The following is a 25298-nucleotide window of genomic DNA, read 5'->3' as shown; positions in this document are numbered from 1 at the left end:
GATCAGGAGTTGACGACTCGGTTTTATATATTAGCCTGAAGTACTATGACGACTAAAGAATTAATAATACACACATAATCAGTTAAAAAAAACATCAGTTTGTCGAACACGAACATAGAATGATTTTTGTTTAAAGATAGAATAAAGTGTTCAATTCCGAAACGGTATTTATCATTATATCATTGACTAAATCTGGAAAACCACTACATCATCAATTCTACCACTAGTGGTACGTTTGCCTTATTATTACGACTTTGAAACACCCAATCTCTTTCTAATATTAGTGCTGTTAACGAGCAGCTTGAAGTAGTTAAAAGTTGTTCCCATACTGCTCGGTTCCATTTATTGACAAAATTGAAAAAGCAGGATGGAGAAAATTCGAGCTATTTCAAGCTGCTCATTAGACAGCACTATAATCGATTATTGTTCCGGGTTAGATTAAACATTAGTGCTGTCCAATGAGAGCTTGAAGTAGCTCGAAGTTTCTCCCTGTCCTGCTCATGCCCATTTGTTGACAAAAAAGAACGAGCAGGACGGGAACAACTTCGAGCATCTTCGAGCTGCTCATTGGACAGCACTATTATGTAGCCTGACAGCAACGTTCATGAAATCTCCTGGCCAAATTTAGACGCATTCTTTAGCCACATTTAGTATTAAATTAAAAACAGCCCAGGCTCTAATTTCTTTTTACGAAAAAATGATTTGTCTACACCTGAGTAGTAATTTAAGGTAACCACACCATTGTGAACATTATAGTAAACTAAATACTCACTTGTTCTCTTTTTTGTAGATAACAAAATAACTGATGGATCTCTACTGATGTTTGACGACGCAGATCTTGTCGAAATCGGAATCACAGCCAAAGGTCCACGGAAGATAATACTTGCCTCAATCGAAAAGATACGCACCACTTGTGATTCGCAGCTTGCTTCAATGGAAATCGAAAAAACTCCTGAAGAGGTATAACGCATTGTAGAGAATGATATTCATTTGCCTTTGTATCACTACAGCATATCTGGCAACCCTTAACGGTTCGCCTCGGTAGAGCATAAAGTAGAGGAGAGTGAAAACGGTTGGCATGAAAAGTGGTTGCCTACGTTCGGTTCGTCGAATAAAGTTTATATCTAAAATCAAGTGTTGAAGTTTATTATTAGTTAAGTCCGTTAAGATCCTACATTTTTGGCGACGTGGGATAAACTTTCGCGTAGTTTGATAGTGATTTTTTGTGATTTTCCGTTTAGTGAAAGGATTTGGCTGAAGGGGCTCAGCCACCAAATCCAGCAGGAGCACCAGTGCTTACACAGTGTTGAGGTTACATCCGCATTTATTGCACACGTGAGTAAATGGACATGAAAGAGAAAAAGAGACCAACAGTGCTTCGTTTATATTCTATCTCGCTCGGAGTTGGTCTCTACACATGATAAATGACAAAGTGTAGATTTTTCATTTAATGTTTCGTTTGGGCGCAAGAGGAATAACAACATACAGCGGTTGTCACAGGTATATATATATAATCATAATATATAGACGGAATGTGGAAAGCGACGGACGATGGAAAAAGTATGATGAGATGTAAACAAAGAGCGGTCTGAAGAGCGAAATCATTGATGATGATTATTATTATACAAATAATTGTGAGATCAAGAAGTGAAATATAAGTGAATTTGGACGAACGAAATCGAATCAAAAACATAAATTTGATGTATTGTGATATTAGAAATGAGGTGAGGAAACGGAATTGAGAGGGTTGTGTACCTTACGTCATTAGGATGTGAATAGAGCTGGTTGTGTACCAAATTACGTAGCGGAAAAAGGTTGGTTTTGTACCATATAAATATATGTGATGGTTGAGTACCGCTATGGAGTAAATAATTCCTGAATGTGGAGGTTGTGTACCAATATTGCCTAGAGGCACGGAGTTTTCGGTTATGTACCATGGCTGTGTGTTTGTATATTATACAAGGTTGGTGTCACAAATAATGGCTGTCCACCAAATACAGAAAGGTGATATACTTTTGGAAGATATCACGGAATGTAAATGAAATTGCATGATATGATCTTTACTGGACATTGAGCTGTGGTTGCCTGCATTTCAGCTCCTCACAGGTAGGAACCAATGAAGCAGAAGTAAATAGAGTAAGTATATGTTATTATTTTGTATATTTGTATGTTTGAATGAAACAATGATTTTCAACCTCGTGGTTAATGCATAACAAGGGAGTAATTAAATTGAATGGATTTCCATATGAAGTTACATAATGAAATATACAATAAATAAATGATAATATTTACATAATCGTTAGTTTTATTAATCTATTATTATTTATATGATGCTTAGAGGGGTTAAAATATTAATATTACCTAGTGATTATTATATTGTTTTATATTCTACAACAACCTCTGAATGGAAAAGTTGAATAATTCCTCTTGCGTCTACGTAGAATCTTAAAGGAAACACTGACACATTTTTGATAACATTAATGATTCTATATCTAAGTGAGCAAATTAATATTGATTTACAGGATGGCTGCATCCAGAATTAAACCGTTTGATGTAACACTAGAATCGAGTCGTCTCCCATCTGAATGGGAGTCATGGAGGAATGATCTAGAATCGTTCTTTCTAGCGCAACATATTGAGTCCCAATCCGAAAAGCGTGCCCAATTGGCTTACTTGGGAGGACCTGGGCTACAAGAATTGTTGCGTTACCTTCCAGGCGTGAATAAGGTACCACACGTTACATCAGACCCGCCATATTATGATGTAGCTGTGCAGTGTCTGGATGACTACTTTGAGCCATTCCGCCGCAAAACTTTCGAAAGACACGTTTTCCATCAGATCGTTCAAAAGTCCGATGAGCGTTTCACTGATTTTGTCATGCGTCTGCGGAAACAAATCGCAAGGTGCAGTTACGATCAGATCGTAGTTGAGGAGTTAATTGCTGACCGTATTGCTCAAGGGTGTTTCTCTGAAGACTTACGTACAAAGCTATTACAGAAAGATCGAAGTCTAGACGAGGTCATTGCATTGGGTACAAGTATGGCAGAATCTCTTCAACAGTCAAAGAAATTTGCAAAACCGGGTTTCCAACATTCAAGGTTTTCAACAGAGCACGAGGTTAATGTCGTCGCCCGGCCATTCCGCCGTGCATTCCGTACCGAATCTCAAGGCAAGCAATTCTCAGCGAGTCAGCCGGCTATACATAAGTTCAGGGGCATGCAAATGGGAAAATTTACTTGTTATGGCTGTGGACGCCGGGGCCACACTCAGGCCAGCAACGATTGTCCAGCGAAGCAAACCAAATGCGCGATTTGCGGAAAAGTGGGACATTGGGCTAAACGTTGCTACAGCTCTGGACAAGCTTTCAAGCGTCGTGCGGCAAGCCCTTCGCCTGTACCAAACCCTAAACGAGTTCGAGCCATCTCCGACGAATCAGATAACAGAAACGTGGAAGATTACGTTTTCTATGCAATGGGTCGTAACGAATTTGTTTTCAAAGTCGGTGGAGTTGAAATACCCATGACAATCGACTCAGGATCTGATGCCAATATCATCACAAAGAGCGTTTGGATTGAAATGAAGGAAGCAAAAGTATCTGTAGAAGAAATGAGCACTGATATTGATCGTACGCTTCTTGCCTATGCGTCGAATGAACCAATGCACATCGTGGGTATGTTTAGTACGGAAATTGAAGCTGCAGCTAACAAAACACGGGCAAGATTCTACGTAGTTGATGGAGGGCAACGATGCTTGCTAGGAGACCAAACTGCTAAGGATTTACGCGTGCTGAAGGTGGGGCTCAACATAGGATCGGTCGAGGTGAAGCAGGTCAAGCCGTTTCCCAAAATTCGAGATGTGGTGGTAGAAATACCCATCGATCCAGATGTTCAGCCTGTCCAACAGCCTTACAGGCGACCACCGATTGCTATGGAGGAGAAAATTGAGGAAACATTACGATCGCTTTTGGAAAGAGATATAATCGAACCAGCACCAGGACCATCACCTTGGGTCTCACCACTCGTTCCAGTACTGAAGGATTCAGATAAAATTAGGCTGTGCATCGATATGCGGCGTGCGAACCAAGCCGTGCTACGCGAAACTCATCCACTACCTTTGGTTGAGGAGCTATTGGGATCAGTCACCGGGGCTGTGAGGTTCTCCAAAATTGACATCAAGGATGCCTACCATCAGGTAGAAATCTCGGAGCGTTCCAGACCAATCACAACCTTCATCACCAAATACGGATTGTACAGGTAGACAGAGTTTGAATAAACGATTTAATTTTTAAGTAACGAAGTGTTATTATTGTTTTCATTAACATTTTTGTATAATCAGGTATAAACGGCTGATGTTTGGGGTTAGCTGTGCGCCGGAATTGTTCCAAAAGGTGATGGAGTCAATTCTTGCTGGTCTAGATGGGTTAATTGTGTACTTAGATGATGTCATCATCCATGGTACGACGAGAAAAGAACACGATGAGAGGTTGGCTGCGGTATTGAAACGATTGTCTGAGTATGGAGTACTACTAAATGAACAGAAGTGTGTGTATGACGTTGAGTGTTTGGAAGTTTTGGGTCACCAACTTTCAGTTCGAGGAATACGACCTACCGAAAGCAGAGTTGCGGCCATTCAGAACTTTCGGGAACCCCAAAACATTTCTGAGCTCAGAAGTTTCTTGGGACTAGTATGCTACGTCGGAAGATTTGTACCTAACCTTGCTACTAAAACCGATCCCCTCAGACATCTTCTACGAACAGGTACTCAATTTAAATGGACAACTAAGGAAAGCTCGGCCTTCCAAAAAATCAAAGACGCAATGTGTCAAATCCATCATCTGGGTTTCTTCAACCCGATTGATCACACGAAACTTATGACAGATGCCAGTGCAACAGGACTAGGAGCAGTTCTGTTGCAAGAAGATTGCCATGGTGGATGCAGAATTATATCGTATGCAAGCAAAGCTCTAACGGAATTGGAAAAAAAGTATTTCCAAACGGAACGCGAGGCCCTGTCATTAGTGTGGGGGGTTGAGAGGTTCAGACTTTACCTCCAAGGACGGAAATTTACCCTCTTGACCGATTGTAAAGCTTTGAAGTTTTTGTTCAATCCACGGTCAAGGCCGTGCCCCCGAATTGAGCGTTGGGTCCTCCGGTTGCAAGCATACACCTTTAACATTGAACACATTCGGGGTAGTACTAATATCGCCGACAGTCTGTCAAGAATGAGTTATTGTTCAGCTGAACCATTCGATGAAACGGACGAAGGCTACATCCACTCCGTTGCAGAATTAGCAGTACCTGCAGCAATAACTTGGAATGAAGTGAAAGAAGAAAGTTTGAAAGATGATACTATCCAAGAGATATTGAAATCATTGCGAAACGGATCGTTGGACTCACTACCAAGGGAATTCAAACCATTTGTAGATGAATTATCTAGCTCCGACGAGGTACTTTTAAGAGGGAATCGGTTGGTTATCCCTTCCGGATTGCAGGATCGAATTATTGAGTTGGCCCATGAATCACATCCAGGAATTTGCTCGATGAAACGACGACTACGTCAGAAGGTGTGGTGGCCAAATATGGATAAGCAAGCGGAGGCATGTGTGAAATCATGTAAGTCGTGTATCTTGGTTTCCTCTCTCGGTCCACCAGAGCCCCTCAAGCGCACGCGAATGCCGGAGCGACCCTGGATGGATATCGCTGTAGATTTTATGGGACCCCTTCCCTCCGGGCATTTCTTATTTGTATTGGTTGACTACTATAGCAGATTCACCGAGGCAATAGTAATGAAACAGATCACAGCAAAGCGAACAGTAGAGGCGTTACACGAGACTTTCTGCAGATTCGGGGTTCCGGAAACAGTTAAATCTGACAATGGACCTCAATTCATCAGTGGAGAAGTCGAACAGTATTGCAAACAATATGGCATCCTACTTCGCAAAACTACACCCTATTGGCCACAGGCAAATGGGGAGGTAGAAAGGTCCAACAAAACTATACTGAAGCGGTTGAAGATTAGCCAGGAATCGAAAAACTCTGACTGGGTTTGGGACCTTCGAACTTTTCTACTGATGTATAATTCTACACCACACAGTACAACCGGAATAGCACCTTCTTCTCTTATGTTCGGGCGTATTCTTCGTGACAAACTTCCCGATTTTAGTGGATTCGGATCCGGTATAAACCAAGAGTCAGTGCGTGATAAAGACTGGGAAAAGAAACTAAAAGATGCGGAGTACACGGACCTACGACGACAAGCTAAATTATCGCAATTGAAGGAGGGAGATGTGGTAGTTGTCAAACGAATGCTAAAAGAAAACAAACTGTCATCCACTTTTGGCCCTGAGGAATTTGAAATAATCAAGCTACAAGGATCCGATGCAACTCTACGGTCAACTGAGACGAATCGCATTTTCCATCGTAACGTCTCTTATCTAAAGCGGTTGCCGAGTCAGAGTGCTGGGAGTCTATTAGGGAAGTCATCCGACGTGCTTAAAGACCACATTACAGATTCAATTCCAGGCAACGCTAATAACCAACCAGAAGCCACAAATACTGAATTTGAGATAGCCAAAGAGCGACCAACTCGTACTATTCGAAAGCCAGCTTACCTAGACGAATATCGGGCCAAGTAGTCAGTGAGATTCAAAGTCAGGGGGGGATGTAGAGAATGATATTCATTTGCCTTTGTATCACTACAGCATATCTGGCAACCCTTAACGGTTCGCCTCGGTAGAGCATAAAGTAGAGGAGAGTGAAAACGGTTGGCATGAAAAGTGGTTGCCTACGTTCGGTTCGTCGAATAAAGTTTATATCTAAAATCAAGTGTTGAAGTTTATTATTAGTTAAGTCCGTTAAGATCCTACACGCATGATCATCATGTTCTTTTCAACTTCTTCTGAACTGCTTTTGATATTATTTTCTTCAGCTGCTAAGAGATGTTCTAATACAAGACCCGAAATTTCGTTGCTTTGTTTACGACGAACTGGATCGCAACATAGTACCCTGCGAAAAAAATTTGCGTTTGATGGTCCGGATTTTATGTCAACGGTTTGAGAAAATAATTTACGACAAAAAAGGGTATAAAGCATAAAATCAAGAGAAACATAGCAAAAGGTCCGAGTAACATTTTCTGATTAATTTCAGATATCCATCTTCGAATGAGCAGTGGATATTGGCCAAACAGATTATCAGAGCATTTCCGCAACTAGCAAACACACGGACTAGCGAGAATGCTCCAGATGAGGTAAATTGATTACACAGAAACAAAAATAAAACACTCGAAAATATGCTTCGAAGGATTATATAATATTTTTTTCTCGGCTGGATTTTTTCATACACTATCCTCGTATCTTATTTTTGATATAACGCCGGGAGAAACTAATCGATTATTTGAGCTAATACCTGTATGCATGTGAAAGTGTGTGTATGCAAAAAACTGATTCGGTATGAAATAATAAAACGTGAATATAGAATATTTGAATGTATATTATGATACCTCTTCCCCGTAGAACTGACATTCACAACTTTCGAGTGAAGCACAAACAATTTTTAAATTCTTTTTTCCTTACAGTCTGCTTTTTTCTGGTGGCACAGTGGCAAATCTACGGGTCAGCATAGCGGCTATATCTTCCACAGAGTGCGTAACATAATCAAAGGATTGCCGAAGGAAATGAAAAAGTATAAACGACCGGATATTACCAACAAAGCACAAAATTCTGTTCCTACCGCGCTTGTACAACGAGCTACTGATTTGGCAGAGCTTTATCCGGATTCTCAAAACAACGCCGAAATAACTCGAGGAATGGAAGAATGTTTTCCTCTTCACCAACTTTTGTTGAAAGAGCAAAAGTCGGTGAAAGATATGCTATCTACACTGCCACATTTGGCTTCATATAATGGCACTATGGTAATGTAAATAACTAAAACAAGAAACACTAAAAATAGTGATAACTTTTGAAAACTATTTGCAGATACATGACGCGTTTTACCGATTGAATCCCACAGCTCCGAAGCAACTAGAGTTGGCATCAATTTTGGGAAGAGGGCTTTTGTTGACACCAGGGATTTTTAAAGAAGTTGAAGATGGTAATCTGTAACCGTTGGTTCCAATTTGTAGCTTGTTAGCTCCTCCACAAGCATCCCCATATCTCGACCCCCACGCCAGTAAGCACCTAACGCCTAGTCCGTTCCAAATCAATGTAGTAGGACAGCCTTACTGGTGGCGATCCCAGCTGTTCGAAGCAAAAAAATTTTATGTACTTCCCGTAATTTCTTTATCACCAGTTCTATGAGCTCCTTCCACACTTTTCCCTCCGTGGGTGAGATAGAGCTCATACCCGTTACCCACGGGAGTTGACCTAATTGTCACCACCGCTATGAAGTTGCTGCCAACTTTTGAGAAGTGCGAAGCTGTCAAACTTCGGCTCTTCTCAAAATACTCAAGAACCAGCGAAAGAGGGTGTAAAGGCTAAAAGATTGGTCCTGGTCGTTCTCTTCCGTATCGACTGCCACCGACGGCAGAAGTGCGCGCCGATCAGATTTCATTTGTTTAAAATTTATAAATATATTACCAGAAGTGCATTTCTAGCGAAATTGGGAACAATTTAACAGCCAGTGGATAGTAAGGCTTGCGTAAAATACGAAAGTAGAAACATAGTTAGTTCATTGTTTTTCTTTGTATAAATTGTATAGTTGAAGTGAACACAAAAGAAAAAATATCAACCCGCACCGATAGCCGGTGAATAAACACAAGAAAAGGTAATTGTCTATGCTATTGTTAAAATAGAAAATGGTGAAGTATAGGGCATGGTGAGAGAGTGACTATATGGTACTAATCCTGTGGGACAGGTCCGTGTCTGTTTCCGGGCCTTTTCTTTATTTTCGGTGGCCTCGGGTGCAATTCCCGGAGGACTCCTTTTCGCCCCCAGCGACAACGACGACCAGTGACGACCAACCTTGTAGAAACCTCGTACAAAGCTCGACGGACGGTCTGAAGCTAAAATTCGCTGGCGGAAAGCGTAGGACGTTGCGAATCCAGGACCTGGTAACCACGCGGACTGGCACGACGCCATTTCTTTTCCGGAGCTCGGAGAGTTCGGAGCGACGTGGGTGGTACACGAATAAAGGAAATCCCGCCGCACGGTAGTGGCCCCATTCCGCCTTCGTCCAGCGACCGTAGCCCCATCGATCGGTCCGTGAGTGGCCTCCCCAACGTTCAACCAGGCAGAGCTCCTAGATACGACACGCCGCCGCACGGTAGTGGCCCAATTCCGCCTTCGTCCAGCGACCGTAGCCCCATCGATCGGTCCGTGAGTGGCCTCCCCAACGTTCAACCAGGCAGAGCTCCTAGATACGACACGCCGCCGCACGGTAGTGGCCCCACGTTGGGCGCCAATTTGTAGCCTCTCGGCTGCTCAGAAGGGAAATGAGGAAGGAAGTTGTCACGCACTGGGTCGTAATTTAATTAGCACCGTTATATTTACTGCACCACCTAGCACTTACCTTGGTAGGAGCATCTGAAGAGGCTACAAATTGGCGCCCAGCTAAAATAATTAGTTACTCTAAATCATTTTTCGCTACCCCTAGCGGAGGGGAAGAAAACACTTCCTGTTTTTTTTAAATAATTTTCGTTCTTCCAACGAAGCAGTTGTTTGAGCAACATGGATTTGGAATTTGAGGTTCAATACAAGCGATTAATGGTTCACCATCTCGAGAAACACGAGATTGAATATGAATTGACTATCAGAGCAGTGCAATATGACCCCGCAGAGACCCGATCTGCCATTCAGAGGAGGCTCAGGGATCGATTGAAAGATGAAAAAGAGCAAAAGGCCGTGGATGTGGATTTTCTTAGGTGTGATGTTACCATAGATGCGGAAATCAAAGTGATTGACAAAAACTTAGAGCAAATTAGAAGTTATTTAGATAATGAAGTACATTTTGAAGGTTTTAGAGACAGTCTGAAATCACGACTGGTGCATTATTTTGCCAGAGTTCGCCGCGCTCAAGAATATGCTGAGACGGACGAAGATCTTACAGATTTCGATAAGCTCCTCTGTACAATTCGAGGACTAATGAACACCCATTTTTCTCTGTTCTCACCATTGCATGCGGTGAGAAAGCAAGTTATGGAAGAAATTTCTCGCTCGGTTTCAGACTTACGGGTCGAGTGTGAATCGAAAAAGAATTCGCAAAAAAATGAACAGAAAGGTTCGCAGAAAAAATCCAAACAATTGGAGAAAAGAGTTCCACAATCGTCCGAAGAAGATCAGGATAATGAGGGGGCTCAGGGTGGATTAAGTCTTCCAACTTCGTCAAATCGCCGAGAATTAAAATCGTATAAACAATCTTCAAATACAAACCTGGAATCACTTCCGAGCATGATCGCCACGTTGTATCCATTCGCGTTTCCACAGTATTCTTTTGGGAGGCCTCTTCAAGACTCCATCCCGGTTATGAATCGTTCGGAAAAAATGATCCGCAAATTTTCGCTCAATAAACCATCGAAGTCTAAGCCAATTCCGCAGGCTGAGACGTCCGATTCAGTAACTGAGTCCGACCCTGAAAGTTCCGCCTCATCGTCAGATATTCCGGTCGTTAGACACAAGAGAAACGCACATCATCGCGCGCAACCCAAAAGTCGGCCGATTTCCGAATGGAATATTCGATACGACGGCCGCGATAACGGTCAAAATTTGATGAGATTCGTCAAAGAGGTAGAATTCTACGCCAAATCAGAACACGTGTCTAAGCGCGAGTTGTTTCGGTCCGCGATATATCTCTTTAAAGACCAGGCCAAATCGTGGTTCATGTCTGGCATGGAAAACGAAGACTTCGCGAATTGGAATGAGCTCGTTACGGAACTCAAACGTGAGTTTCTTAGTCCCGATCACGATCACGTGACCGAGATTAAAGCAATCTCGCGGAAACAAGGCCCAAAAGAACGTTTTTCGGATTATTTGACGGAAATGTTGAAAATGTTCAACTCCCTTACGAAGCCGATTTCGGAAGGGAAGAAATTTGAAATCGTGTACCGAAATTTACGATCGGACTACAAGGGTCACGCGGTCGCGTCTAACGTGAATAATTTAGCCGATCTGAAGAGGTTTGGGAGGCAGTTGGACGCTACCTATTGGTACAAATACGCCCCAAACACGCAGGATCAGCACCCGCCGCCGCGAAATAAGACTCAGGTGAATGAGATCAGCAGAGATTCTCATAAAATGTCCAAGCCCCCGGTCGAAATGTCGAAGAAATTATACAAATCGCGAAATTTTTATCGGTCGCAGAAAGAAGCCTCGGAAGATGAACACCCTTCGAGGAAACCGTCGAGAGAAATTCCAAGGAAACCTAGAATTGAGAGAAAAAAGCCAGAGGAGCCTAGAACTTCAAAGGTAGAGGAGGAAATACCTTCGTGGATTGATACTTACGTGCCTCCTAGGGAAGGGATATGCTTTAATTGTAGACAGCCCGGCCATAACTTTACAGAATGTATTCAACCTAGGTACAAATTCTGCCTCCGATGCGGGTTGCATCAGGTCGAAACCAAAAATTGCCCCTATTGTGAAAAAAACTTCCAATAGACTACCTGAGAGGGCAGGCCAGTCAATGTTTTCAAAATCCTCACAGCAATCCCTTAACGAATCCGGTTATTACCGAATTCACGACTCTGATTACGACCCCCCCGAGCACGCCCACCTAGAAGAGTTATTCGTTAATGTGCAGGACGATGATCGCCCTTTCGTGAAAGTATCTATCTTCGATGTCCCTATTGTCGGTCTACTTGACAGTGGAGCGCATCGAAGTATTCTAGGCATAGGTTCCTTAAAATTGATTAAATCCAGCAAATTAAAAATATTCCCTGCTAATGTCGATCTGGTCACGGCCAGTGGACAAAAGTTAGAAGTGACGGGCTATGTAAACCTTCCAATAAGTTTTAACGGTCAAACCAAACTAATCCCTACACTGGTTGTGCCTGAGCTCAGGAGACGGCTCCTGTTAGGTACGGATTTTTGGAAGACGTTTGGTATTGTTCCAACTATCCAATCAGTTGCGGTAGAGGAAATTGAAATCGCTCCAGAAGATTGTATTCTGACCGACCAACAACTTCTAGAATTAGAGTTGGTTAAAAGTCAATTCAAAGCGGCAGTCGTCGGTCAATTAGACACGACGCCACTAATCTCACACCGTATCGAATTAACTGACGAGGCCAAACAGTTAGCTCCAGTCCGCATAAACCCGTTCCCTACTTCTCCAAAACGTCAGGAGCAAATAAATGAGGAATTGGATAAAATGCTTGAAGCCGGCATCATAGAGCGGTCCTACAGTAACTGGGCGTTGAGGTTAGTCCCCGTTGACAAACCCGACAGGGACAGTACGATTGTGCCTTGACGCACGAAAATTAAACGAGAGGACAGTTAGAGATTCATACCCGTTGCCACACGCAGATAGAATTCTCAGTCGTTTAGGGCCATGTAAATATATTTCGACAATTGACTTGTCGAAAGCGTTTCTGCAAATCCCTCTCTATCCCAAATCACGTAAATTGACCGCCTTTTCAGTTCTAGGTAGAGGACTTTTCCAGTTCACCCGCATGCCCTTCGGACTAGTGAATAGCCCTGCAACACTGTCACGGCTAATGGACAGAGTCTTGGGTGCCGGTGAACTGGAGCCTAAAGTCTTTGTCTACCTAGACGACATTATCGTCTTGAGCGAAACCTTTGAAGAGCACCTCATGTTACTCAGAGAAGTGGCTTCTCGTTTAAACAGGGCTAATTTATCCATAAACGTACAAAAATCCAAATTTTGCGTACATGAGCTCCCATATCTGGGGTACATTCTATCCATAAAAGGGCTAAAGCCAAACCCAGATCGCGTGGAGGCCATTATTAATATAGAACGTCCCAATAGCATACGTGCTTTGCGACGATTCCTGGGCATGAGTAATTATTATCGGCGTTTCATTGCCAATTATAGCCAGGTAGTACGCCCACTTACAGATTTGCTAAATGATAAGCCAAAATCAATCCGATGGAATGATTCGGCAGAAGCTTCCTTTGTGAAGATTAAAGAGCTGCTTATTACTGCTCCGATACTTGCTAATCCGGATTTCAGCAAACCGTTCTGTATCCATTGCGATGCCAGTGATACAGCCATCGCCGGGGTTCTGACCCAAGATCAAGATGGTATGGAACAGCCAATTGCTTACTACTCTCAGAAATTAACAGGCCCCGAGCAACGCTATTTTGCCACGGAAAAAGAGGCGCTGGCCGTACTTAGATCCGTCGAAAAATTCCGTTGCTATGTCGAGGGATCGAAGTTTACGGTGATCACGGATGCTTCGGCCCTAACGTATATACTCCGGAGCAGCTGGCGCACCTCTTCACGTCTCTGTCGTTGGAGCATAGAACTCCAACGCCATGATATGATCATTAAACATCGTCGAGGAATTGATAACGTCGTACCTGACACACTATCGCGTGCGGTAGAAGTACTTTCTTTAACCCAAAACGGCAACGAATGGTACACGAAGATGTTAAATAAGGTTCACGAACACCCCGAAAAATATAAAGATTTTCGGGTAGATAATGGTGTGCTAAAGAAGCTCGTATCAACTCAGGGCGACTCTCTCGATTACCGATTTGTTTGGAAAATATGCGTTCCCCAGGACATGAGAGAGAATATCCTCGTCGAAGAGCACGATGATTCCCTCCACTTGGGAACCGACAAGACCATAGCTAGAATAAAGAAAAAATATTATTGGCCAAATTTAGGAAACGACGTACGGTCACATATTCGTAGATGTTCTGTTTGCAAGGAATGCAAGCCCCCCAATCGTTCCCAAAATCCGTTGGTTGGTGCTCCTAGATTAGCCACTAAACCATTCCAAATAATCGCTATAGATTTTATTCAGTCCTTACCACGGAGCAAAACGGGAAAAGCCCATTTGTTCGTGGTGATGGATCTTTTTTCCAAATTTTGCCTATTATTTCCCGTGCGCAAGATAACAGCCCCTCAAATTTGTGAAATACTGGAATACAGTTGGTTCCGGAGATATTCCACCCCAGAAATCCTGATTTCAGACAATGCGTCCTCATTTCTGTCTTCCAATTTTAAAGAACTGCTACAAAAGTTCCGGGTGCAACACTGGACGAATCCGCGGCATCACAGCCAAAGTAACCCAGTGGAGCGGCTCAATCGCACCATAAATGCCTGCATAAGAACATATGCACGAACTAACCAACAACTTTGGGACACTCGAGTTCCGGAAATTGAGTACGTCCTCAACAACAGTCCTCATGGTGCTACTGGTTACAGTCCATATCGAATACTATTCGGTCATGAGATTGTTAGCCGGGGAGACGAACATCAAGTCGATCGTGATGTAGAGGAATTTTCGGATGAAGAAAGACTTGAAAAGAAGCTTCAAATTGACCAGTCTATTTACAAACTCGTTTACAAAAACCTAAAAAAACAATTCAATAAAAATTCACATGATTACAATTTGCGTCATAAAACTTTCTCACCTGTGTACATGGTAGGGCAAAAGGTGTACAAGCGAAACTTTCGCCAGTCATCTGCCCCCCATCACTATAATGCCAAGCTGGGACCTTGCTACCTCCCATGCACCGTCATAGCTCGGGTTGGTACGTCCGCCTACGAGCTGGCAGACGAAAACGGCAAATCCATCGGTGTTTTCTCCGCCGCCGACCTAAAACCAGGGGAATTCTGAAAAAGAAACCAAAAATGAATTACTTACTGTTTTTGCAATATATATCGTACAAAACATCCTTATGTTTAGCTGCGGCCGAAGCAAACATCGTTCAATTACATCTGTAATGACAAAACAATGTATTAGTCAATGCAATCGAAAGCTCAGAGTAGTTAAATGTATCAATAAACAATAAACATTCATACCTGTTTCATCTTCGATACTAATGGCTGCTTTCACTGCATTTTTCTGCGAGCAGGCTGTAAAAACAAAAATAAAAATTAATGGTACCATAACTTTACGATTTCTATCAGTTCTGCCGGCTGTGCGCACAGCTTTTGAAACCTGCATTGAATGAACCCATTCTCAAATCGTAACGAATCACTTTGAGGTACTTACCTGTTACAAATGAAGTTAAATTCCCATCCACTTGTTTTGTTCCGTTTTTAATTTGCCATCGATTCCACTTACTGTTGCTTCGCACTGCTTCCATAACAAGTTATTATTCCGTTTTTTTTTTGTTGTTTTGATTCTACGTTTGACATTTCTTGTGCTTTTGTATTGGTGAAAGACACCGTAACGCTTTCTTGACATAATCGTCGAAGAGTAACGCGTCGGCAGTGATGCCAAATAATATGCAACATAATTTGTTTTGGAAAATCAAAATAATTTATATGTTGATTTACGGTTTTATTTATGTTAAACCTCCTGCCTAGTCAAAATGAATGAATAGCATTCATTTTGAACTGGGATGACGGGGTATTTGTAACCGTTGGTTCCAATTTGTAGCTTGTTAGCTCCTCCACAAGCATCCCCATATCTCGACCCCCACGCCAGTAAGCACCTAACGCCTAGTCCGTTCCAAATCAATGTAGTAGGACAGCCTTACTGGTGGCGATCCCAGCTGTTCGAAGCAAAAAGATTTTATGTACTTCCCGTAATTTCTTTATCACCAGTTCTATGAGCTCCCTCCACACTTTTCCCTCCGTGGGTGAGATAGAGCTCATACCCGTTACCCACGGGAGTTGACCTAATTGTCACCACCGCTATGAAGTTGCTGCCAACTTTTGAGAAGTGCGAAGCTGTCAAACTTCGGCTCTTCTCAAAATACTCAAGAACCAGCGAAAGAGGGTGTAAAGGCTAAAAGATTGGTCCTGGTCGTTCTCTTCCGTATCGACTGCCACCGACGGCAGAAGTGCGCGCCGATCAGATTTCATTTGTTTAAAATTTATAAATATATTACCAGAAGTGCATTTCTAGCGAAATTGGGAACAATTTAACAGCCAGTGGATAGTAAGGCTTGCGTAAAATACGAAAGTAGAAACATAGTTAGTTCATTGTTTTTCTTTGTATAAATTGTATAGTTGAAGTGAACACAAAAGAAAAAATATCAACCCGCACCGATAGCCGGTGAATAAACACAAGAAAAGGTAATTGTCTATGCTATTGTTAAAATAGAAAATGGTGAAGTATAGGGCATGGTGAGAGAGTGACTATATGGTACTAATCCTGTGGGACAGGTCCGTGTCTGTTTCCGGGCCTTTTCTTTATTTTCGGTGGCCTCGGGTGCAATTCCCGGAGGACTCCTTTTCGCCCCCAGCGACAACGACGACCAGTGACGACCAACCTTGTAGAAACCTCGTACAAAGCTCGACGGACGGTCTGAAGCTAAAATTCGCTGGCGGAAAGCGTAGGACGTTGCGAATCCAGGACCTGGTAACCACGCGGACTGGCACGACGCCATTTCTTTTCCGGAGCTCGGAGAGTTCGGAGCGACGTGGGTGGTACACGAATAAAGGAAATCCCGCCGCACGGTAGTGGCCCCATTCCGCCTTCGTCCAGCGACCGTAGCCCCATCGATCGGTCCGTGAGTGGCCTCCCCAACGTTCAACCAGGCAGAGCTCCTAGATACGACACGCCGCCGCACGGTAGTGGCCCAATTCCGCCTTCGTCCAGCGACCGTAGCCCCATCGATCGGTCCGTGAGTGGCCTCCCCAACGTTCAACCAGGCAGAGCTCCTAGATACGACACGCCGCCGCACGGTAGTGGCCCCATTCCGCCTTCGTCCAGCGACCGTCGTACCCTCGATCGGTTCGTGAGTGGCAGCCGCAACCCAGATTCCGTCGGAGGGCCCTCCAGCAGCATGCTAGCCAACGTGAAACATCAAACCATACGCAAGTACCCTTGTCCCTCTCACCATAGAAAGGCTTAATGGCCAAATAAACCAATAATGTTAAGATAGTTATTGCGTATAGCCATTTCATTTAAGAACGCACTCCCTGGATATATATTGTAATTTTCTTTCGATTCGTGCCCAAAACGGGTATTCAAGCCTCGGTCTGTGGTAGTCAGCCCTGGAAAACGACCATTTCTGAATTTTCTTCCTCTTTCGTCCGTGAACTCGGTTGGCTTTCTCCTCCGTGACGTGACGCGACAATAGATGCTCCTACCAAGGTAAGTGCTAGGTGGTGCAGTAAATATAACGGTGCTAATTAAATTACGACCCAGTGCGTGACAACTTCCTTCCTCATTTCCCTTCTGAGCAGCCGAGAGGCTACAAATCATTGACATACCAATTTTAGATGTTTTTGCCTTTCTCGTATACAAAGTATACGTAAAGGCTATAGGATCACTCTAAAACCGAAGTTTTGATAGAAGGCTCGGAGACCCATAGTGTTATATACCAATCGACTCAGCTCGACGAATTGAGGTGATGTCTGTATGTGTGTATGTATGTGTGTGTGTGTGTGTGTGTGTGTACAAAAATGTGAGACACACTTTTTGGTACTTAGCATTATTCGATTTGCTCGCAACAAGTTGCAGTCGGCGCGGATTGCGGTCTAGTTGTTTCCTATTGAAAATTGGCCCGATCGGTCATTGCGTTTCAAAGTTATTGTAAAAACATTGTTTTTCTGCCAAGGGTCCCCCCTTGGAAAAAAATTTCAAAAACGAAAAAAAAAATTTTTTTTCAAAGATTGCTGTTAGCACCGCTGGCAACCAGTGGTGCTAGAAGCGACGACAACGAAATGTGAAGCAGCGCTTCGACTGTCATCTAGACAGCAGCCTTCGGAGAGAATTATGAGTTAGAAATGTCATTTGTTATTCTACGAAAATAATAGACACGTGAATTGCATATCTACTTTATTAAAGATTATATTTGCCTAAAATCCAATAAATTTGTTTAGTTAAATAAGTTAAATTTGGATTCGTAAGTACTTAGAACTATATGTGAAACTTTGAATACCTAATTTGTTATTCTATACTGAATTCAGGCTGCAAGTTGGCATAAGAAGAGATTTCACGTGAGGACTAGCAAGTGTAGATCATAAACCATTGATGTAAGTAATATGGACTATTTATGAATTAGGATTAATAAACTAAACTATTTTCAGTTTTGAGCTACACCTGAATAAACGGTTTGCTGAAAAAGGGTTTAACTCTAGTCCGAACAAATTTCTCAAAAATCAATGATGGGGAAAAATCGTAAGAATAAAACCCGCATGGATTATAACCTTGACGAGACAGGGAGAAATAATAAGACCGCATACGATTGTGCTTTGTGTGAACAACCAAACCACGCCGACGACAATATGGTTTTTTGCAACACCTGTTCGCGCTGGTTTCATTTCAACTGCGCCGGTGTTACCGACGATGTCAAGGACAAATCGTGGAGTTGTTCAGCTTGCGCCAGCAGTGCGGCTGGTGTAGGAGCCGCTAGCGGTTTAGATTCTTCAATATTAGAAATCCACGATCTTGAATTTAGAGATGATGCTCGTTGGAAGGAGAATGAAAATAAGCAAAAAGCAGCCGACGAAGCACATATGCGGGAGCTCCAGCTAATGAGAGAAATACAAATTAGAAATTTTCAGCGACAGTTGCAACGAGAAGAACAAAAGCGTCTGGCGCAGCTCGAGCTAGAACGGGAAATGTTGATAATGAGAAAAAGGGCAGATGAGGAGTTTCAATTAAAAAGGAGTCAGCTTTGGTCAGAATATCGACCGAGTCTACAGTAGCCACCCTATAACCAGAGACCGGCGGAGTGAAAAACTGTCGAAATGGCAACGTATGAAAATGCATGAAATCGTGAAAATAATACCGGCATCACTTGAACTTTTTGCTTGCCTCTTATGGATGCAAAAAGTAAACAAGTCGAATTGGAACCGCTTTTGACGGTTCGATTGGAAACAAGATGGTGTCTTCGCCGATCTCTTATTGTAGTATTTCTAGTCTACAGTACACGGATGATGATGATGCTGAAAAAAATCCACACGAACGAGGGGCTATTCCTAAACAAAAAGGAAACATTGGTACAACACTGAATGAGTATCCTGCAGCTTCAACGCCATTTGATGCAGATGAGCAAATAGGCCGATCGGAAACACCTGTTCGTAACCCGAGCGTAATTCCTGCGACAGATAACCCAAGGGTTCCGCAGAAGTTTTCACTTAGAAATACCCCACCACTCCAACCACCTCTGCCGTTTCCACCCCCACCACTACCGTCTTGCCATGTACCAGAAATACCTTTGGCTCCTGTGGAACCGCATGACCAATTAAACATGCCGGCACCAGCAATAGGAGAATTAACGAGAGCACAAATTGCGGCGCGTAAAGGACCGTTCCAAAAATTGGCAGTGTTTACTGGAAGGCCAGAGGAGTGGCCAATGTTTTATAGTAGCTACTGTAATGGAAACTTGGCGTGCAATTGGTCAAACTTGGAAAACCTCGGCAGGCTGCAGCAAGCAATACAAGGTCCGGCACTTGAAAGAGTTCGCAGCCAATTATTGATGCCTGAAACTGTGCCCGCTGCTATAGAAACACTGAAGCGCTTTTACGGCCGACCAGAACAGCTACTTAATGCACTCATCAAGAAGGCACAAGGTGCAAAATCGCCCAATCGTGATATTCCGGAAACATTTTCAGACTTTGGAATCGTAGTTCAGCAGCTTGCTGACCATTTGATTGCATCTGGACTTCGTGATCATTTGGTAAACCCGCATCTTATCGATACACTCGTCGCGAAATTACCAGGAATGAAATCGAGTGGGTACGTTACAGACGCCAGCAGGGAATCGCTACAGTAAAGACCCTGGCGGATTTCGTTTCAACTATTGGTGCAGACGCTTTGGAAGTTGAACACTTGAAGCGAATACATCTTAACACCGAGAAGGACAAGCCGAAGGCAGAGAGAAAAAAGAAGTCGGGATCTGAAGGGTTCCTGCACACACACATAGGGGAACTAAACGGTACGCGGTACGGTAAAAAGGATCAACCTTCAACAATCTCAAAAAAGGGCGAACTGAAAGAGGGGAGTAGAATTCCATGCCGCATTTGTAATCGTACTGACCACCGTACACGATACTGTGATGATTTTGTTAAGCTTTGTTGGGAGGAACGCATGAAGGAAGTGGAAAAATGGAGTTTGTGTAAGCTTTGCCTTAATGAACACGGCCAAACGAAATGTCGCTTCCGGAACAAATGTAACATCGGAAATTGTCAAGAAACTCATCACCCACTACTTCACCATCCAACCAAGAATAGAGCCAGAGTGATTACAACGGATTGCAACACGCACGATACAATTTTGCAGCAACCAGTAATTTTCCGTATGGTTCCTGTGCGTCTTAGCAACGGAGATCGCTGGGTGGATGTAATTGCGTTTCTTGACGAGGGAGCATCATACTCATTGATGGAACGAGATGTAGCAGATTATATCCAACTTGAAGGAGTACCACAACCGCTTCTAGTTAAATGGACCGCAGGGATGACCCGCTGACCCGACAAGATTCAATGCGAGTACACCTATCAATCGCACCTCGCAATTCACCAAAGCGCTTTGAGTTGAATAACGTATATACAGTAGATCGACTGAAGCTTCCTAAACAAAAATTGCGCTACGCCGATATCGCCAAAAAATATGAACATTTAAGGGGCCTGCCCATATGTGATTATCAAAGTAGCACACCACGTATTCTAATAGGACTGAAACACCTCCACGTCTACGCACCTTTGGAATCACGCATCGGTGCTCCCGATGAGCCAATTGCTGTACGTACGCATCTTGGTTGGACTATATATGGACCACAAGCAATCGGAGGATCTCCGACAGGGTTTGCCGGCCATCACGATATGAGCCCGGCAGATGTGGAGCTACACGAGTTACTGCGAAGTCATTATATACTTGAAGATTCTGGTATTGCGGTAACAATTCTGCCAGAATCAGCCGATGATCGCCGTGCTCGACAGTTACTGGAAGCTACTACTGTTCGTCGGAAACCGTTTCGAAACTGGGCTTTTGTGGAGAGAAGACAACCCGCAGCTACCGGATAGCTATTCAATGGCACTAAAAAGATTGAAAGCTCTCGAGCGAAAGCTTTCCAGGAATCCGGAGTTGAGAGCGAAGGTTTCAACACTTATCGATGAGTACCTTGAAAAGCAATATGCGCACAAAGCCACCCCGCAAGATTTCGCTGATGCTGTTCCAGGAAAAGTATGGTACCTTCCTCTGAATGTTGTACTCAACCCGAAAAAGCCTGAGAAGGTTCGCTTAGTGTGGGATGCGGCTGCTGCTGTTAACGGAAAATCACTCAACATGGCCCTGTTGAAAGGACCAGATTTACTGACCGACTTACCCGCGGTACTGTTCCATTTCCGAGAGCGTCCATTCGCCTTTGGGGCAGACATTATGGAGATGTACCATCAAGTTGGCATTCGACGGAGTGACAAGCAGGCACAGCGGTTCCTATATCGAGATGAGCCAACTAACCCACCGGAGGTTTTTGTTATGGATGTAGCTACATTTGGCTCAACTTGCTCGCCGTGCTCCGCTCAATTTATTAAAAATCGAAACGCTAGAGAATTTGCTACGGAATACCCGGATGCAGTAGCAGCGATTGTCCGCAAACATTATGTCGACGACTATTTCGACAGTGCGGATTCAATCGACGAGGCAGTTAAGAGAGCACTAGAAGTCAAGATGATCCATTCAAGAGGTGGTTTTCTAATACGTAACTGGGTATCTAACAGTGCAGATTTCTTGGAGCAACTGGGGGAACCTCGACCCGACAGTATTGTACATTTCAGCACAAATAAAACGACGAGCATTGAATGGGTCCTTGGGATGTCCTGGGATTCACTTCATGATGTCTTCTGTTTCTCGGCCAAGCTACGCCGTGATTTAGAACCGTTCATCACCGGTTGTCGAAGCCCAACGAAACGACAAGTCAGTAGCTGTGTAATGAGTTTTTTTGACCCTCACGGACATCTAGCACCTTTTACTATCCACGGGAAGTTGATAATTCAAGACTGCTGGCGTGAAGGTTACGATTGGGATCAAACTATAAGCGACGAGGTTGCAGTCAAGTGGTACAGATGGATCCAAGCTTTGCCGGAAGTTGAGGCACTGAAAATTCCACGTTGCTATTTTTCTTCTGCTACGCCACAAGATCGTGAATCTATCCAACTCCACATATTCACGGACGCGAGTGAAAACGCTTATGGATGTGTGGCTTACTTCAGGATTATGATCAACAATCAAGTGCAATGCTCTCTCGTATCTGCAAAGTCGAAAGTGGCTCCTTTACAGTACTTGTCTGTGCCACGTCTTGAGCTATTAGCTGCTGTACTAGGTGCGAGACAAATGCAATCAATATTGTTAAACCACAACATACCGATCAAGAAGATTTTCCTGTGGTCCGACTCTTTGACCGTGCTCTCATGGATAGGATCCGACCATCGGAAATATAAGCAGTTTGTGGCCTTCCGAATAGGTGAAATTTGTAGCAAAACACACGGCAACCTTTGGCGCTGGGTTCCTAGTAAGAAAAATATCGCGGACGTGTTGACCAAATGGGGCAATGGTCCTTGTCTGGCCACCAACAAGCAGTGGGTGAGTGGACCAGATTTTCTTTATCTTCAAGAACACGAATGGCCAAAATCGGAGAAACCAGTGCTAAATGTCGAGGAAGAACTTCGAGCTTATTACCTCTTTCACGATGTTACCACATAACATAAGTGTAACTTCGAAGAGAAGTCGTAGCAAAAAGTTGGCCCCCTTTTGCTTCTCGCCAAAGTTGTATAACTGGTACGGGGAACATCGTTCTGTCATCTGAGAAAAGCGACACGGAACTAAAAAGTGGTATAAAAGTTAAGCACGGTCTAATAAATTAACCCAAAATTTGATTCACATTAATTCCATATTATTCGGCGATTCGGTTGCACGAAAAAAAAAGTCTGTTATTTCACTTTGTATGCGGTACGTAGTCGTGTTTCATTTTATTTTCTCATTGAATTCAATGAATTATGAGATAAAATATATGATATTTTTAAAGTATCAAAAATGATTAATTTTACCACATTAGGCAACATAAATGTTGTTGTTGAACGCTTGTCACCTCCCCCTTGAGGGGGGCGCATGAGACGGGGACAAAAGTAGAAAAGAGGCGAAGATGGCACTGGCTCCCATTGCCCACGTACCCAGAACCGCCAACAATAGGTTCTAACTATATAGGGACCAATTAACAAAAGCACAATACTCGGAATCACCGCAACAAAAATAAAAACATAAATTTCACATGCAATTAAAAGGTGTATTTTAGTACTTAAGCTTATTTATTAACCAACAGTTTAGTATTTTGTGTTTGTGTGTGTCAGTGTAAATAGTGTATCCCGCGGCGACCGCTAACCGTAGTGTCTGCCCGGACAGACCCAGACTGCTCGCCGGCACCATGCCAGCTGTCCATACCAACTGCCACTCTGGTTCACCATCGCTCTGAGATGCAGCTTGCATAACAGGCTACATGATTATGTAGCGAACGAAAGGCCTGTTAAGGGAATGCGAATGTTATCACTTTCTGCCACTATTGAACCATTTCGGATTTGCTTCAAACATTCAACTCGACCCTTACCGATCTCCAAGCTAAATCCACACTACTCCACCATTGCAGATTACCGGTGCAGGCACAAAACATTGGGATCCATTTCTGTTAAGTGAATCAGATTAGGAATTTGTTCACCATCCCAAGGAAACTATTATCTGCCCTACGGCTTAATGAAACACCCACTATATTGCACCACATCTACTATTTTAGTTCCACTGAATCCAACACAACTTCTGGATAAATGTCGGTCAGGCAATTTCAATATTGTGACACCTCACTTTCACTCGCTACGGGAATACTCGCGCGTAATGCCTGCTTGGCAGTTAACCGACAACTAAGGAGACTGGATTTTACAACTGCCCAAGCTGGTGATCGGCCGTCGCTTATTATCGATAGGTGGTTAAGAGTCGGGAGATCATCTCAGAGTGGGGAGATTATCTCAGGGGAGCATTTGGCTTGATATAGGGTTCCAGCAAACTAATTATGGTACATTTGGTTACCAGTACTACTTTGCTATTAGATGATACTGTGCATTAGGCACGTGGTTTTTCAACTGCCCTCTTAAATCGAGAGAGTGAGATCTGGCTTTCTTCTGGGGTTTCTGCGACGACTGTTCTGTTGTGGTGTGTTGTGTTCTGTGTGACGTGATTTACATGGAGATAGATTTTTGTTTCCATTCCGTGCGGCGACTTTGTCAGCTGTTTTGCAGCTATCGCGAGGCCGTCGGACGTGTGCAGGTTACACGCTTTTAAGTTTTATTCAGATCAAGGGCCTATTAAGTTGGTTCATGTTGATAGAAATACAATCTGACCTTGATCTTGACTTGTGCTCTTGAGATTGAGTGAGCATTACGAACACTGGTGAAGTATACAATTTTAATACCAACATTTGAAAAGGATTTAAAAAAAAAAATTTTCAAATGATCGAGGATGAACAACACTCTTAAGCGATCACATATCCAAATAATCAATTGAAATAACTATAATGTTTGAAAGCACCCGTCACAGTCTGACTAAGCACCTGCCACTAAGTCAGACTGAGCCCCGGTGACTCATTACAGAAAAGCCCATCGTGGAAGCTGGGCTGTCAACGGCGTTTGGTGGTCATCCTATGGAGGAAGTCAGAGTAGACACGACAAAGAAGTTTGACAGTTTATTGATAATAATTATTATTCCTTCACGTGAGTTGCAGTTGCAACCACAGAAATGCTAATAGATTACTAATTTCCAGTTGGAATATAGTGATATAGAAGAAGAAGCTTGCGATGCACTTACGAGATCGACTAATTTACCGAAACCGTCTGCTAAACTATTAGCAATTGTTCAATAGCAAATATTATCATACATCAATACTGTATGTAACACACTGAAATCGGTTTTAACGCGGAGGATATGGGCCGCGCAAATTAAATCAACGTAAAATCTGCGTAAGTCCCAAAATATGTCTGAATGACCAGCTGAAATCCCAAAATTTTAGTGAAAAAAATCCCATAAAATACGATTCGTGTAGAGAAAGCCAATATAGAAAAGACAGACGTAGTTCTACGTCAAAAGAGTGACTTTCACGGTAGGAATAATATTAACATAAATACAGTACTCATTAATGGGTTAAGTCATCTCATCGTGTAAGGTTTGATTGTGTTTACTATATTTTTTTCCGTGTTTTGAAAGTGAACTGGTATAATGCCTTTGACATTACGATGTTCTCT

At 43.1% G+C, this 25298-nt stretch overlaps 2 protein-coding genes across 3 annotated transcripts; one reads left to right on the top strand and one right to left on the bottom strand.

The window, feature by feature from the left end:
* The first annotated feature begins 784 nt into the window (after nt 1–784).
* LOC134221573 (uncharacterized) lies at nt 785–8098 on the top strand. Its single transcript, XM_062700763.1, has 5 exons — nt 785–960; nt 6928–7079; nt 7146–7245; nt 7573–7908; nt 7973–8098. Exons 1-5 carry the CDS (start codon nt 820–822, stop codon nt 8096–8098), a joined length of 855 nt encoding a protein of 284 aa, XP_062556747.1. The 5' UTR covers nt 785–819.
* Nucleotides 8099–14425: 6327 nt separating this feature from the next.
* On the bottom strand, nt 14426–15251 carry LOC134227183 (uncharacterized). Of its 2 annotated transcripts, XM_062708500.1 has the most exons (5): nt 15112–15251; nt 14919–14972; nt 14761–14834; nt 14528–14712; nt 14426–14466 (listed from the first exon to the last, which is right to left on the bottom strand). In XM_062708500.1, exons 1-4 carry the CDS (start codon nt 15203–15205, stop codon nt 14575–14577), a joined length of 360 nt encoding a protein of 119 aa, XP_062564484.1. In that variant the 5' UTR covers nt 15206–15251; the 3' UTR covers nt 14426–14466; nt 14528–14574. The 2 variants fall into 2 exon arrangements, with proteins under 2 accessions (XP_062564484.1, XP_062564486.1); XM_062708502.1 differs by having other exon boundaries at nt 14426–14712; nt 14784–14834.
* Between the last annotated feature and the right edge of the window lie 10047 nt (nt 15252–25298).

Source organism: Armigeres subalbatus, chromosome 3, assembly GCF_024139115.2.
Source record: "Armigeres subalbatus isolate Guangzhou_Male chromosome 3, GZ_Asu_2, whole genome shotgun sequence".
NCBI classification, from domain to species: Eukaryota; Metazoa; Arthropoda; class Insecta; order Diptera; family Culicidae; genus Armigeres; species Armigeres subalbatus.
Note: the sequence above shows the minus strand (reverse complement) of the source record. Positions and strands in the feature narration are given on the sequence as shown.

What these genes read in the sequence shown, in the direction of transcription:
- LOC134227183 (XM_062708500.1), bottom strand. Translation starts at nt 15,205, where the DNA reads ATGGAAGCAGTGCGAAGCAACAGTAAGTGGAATCGATGGCAAATTAAA. An exon ending in TTTAACTTCATTTGTAACAG is followed by an intron (nt 14,973 to 15,111) that starts GTAAGTACCTCA and finishes TTGTTTTTACAG; the next exon opens with CCTGCTCGCAGAAAAATGCA. An exon ending in CGATATATATTGCAAAAACA is followed by an intron (nt 14,713 to 14,760) that starts GTAAGTAATTCA and finishes CCCTGGTTTTAG; the next exon opens with GTCGGCGGCGGAGAAAACAC.
- LOC134221573 (XM_062700763.1), top strand. Translation starts at nt 820, where the DNA reads ATGTTTGACGACGCAGATCTTGTCGAAATCGGAATCACAGCCAAAGGT. An exon ending in TCGAAAAAACTCCTGAAGAG is followed by an intron (nt 961 to 6,927) that starts GTATAACGCATT and finishes TATTTTCTTCAG; the next exon opens with CTGCTAAGAGATGTTCTAAT. An exon ending in CTTCATATAATGGCACTATG is followed by an intron (nt 7,909 to 7,972) that starts GTAATGTAAATA and finishes AACTATTTGCAG; the next exon opens with ATACATGACGCGTTTTACCG.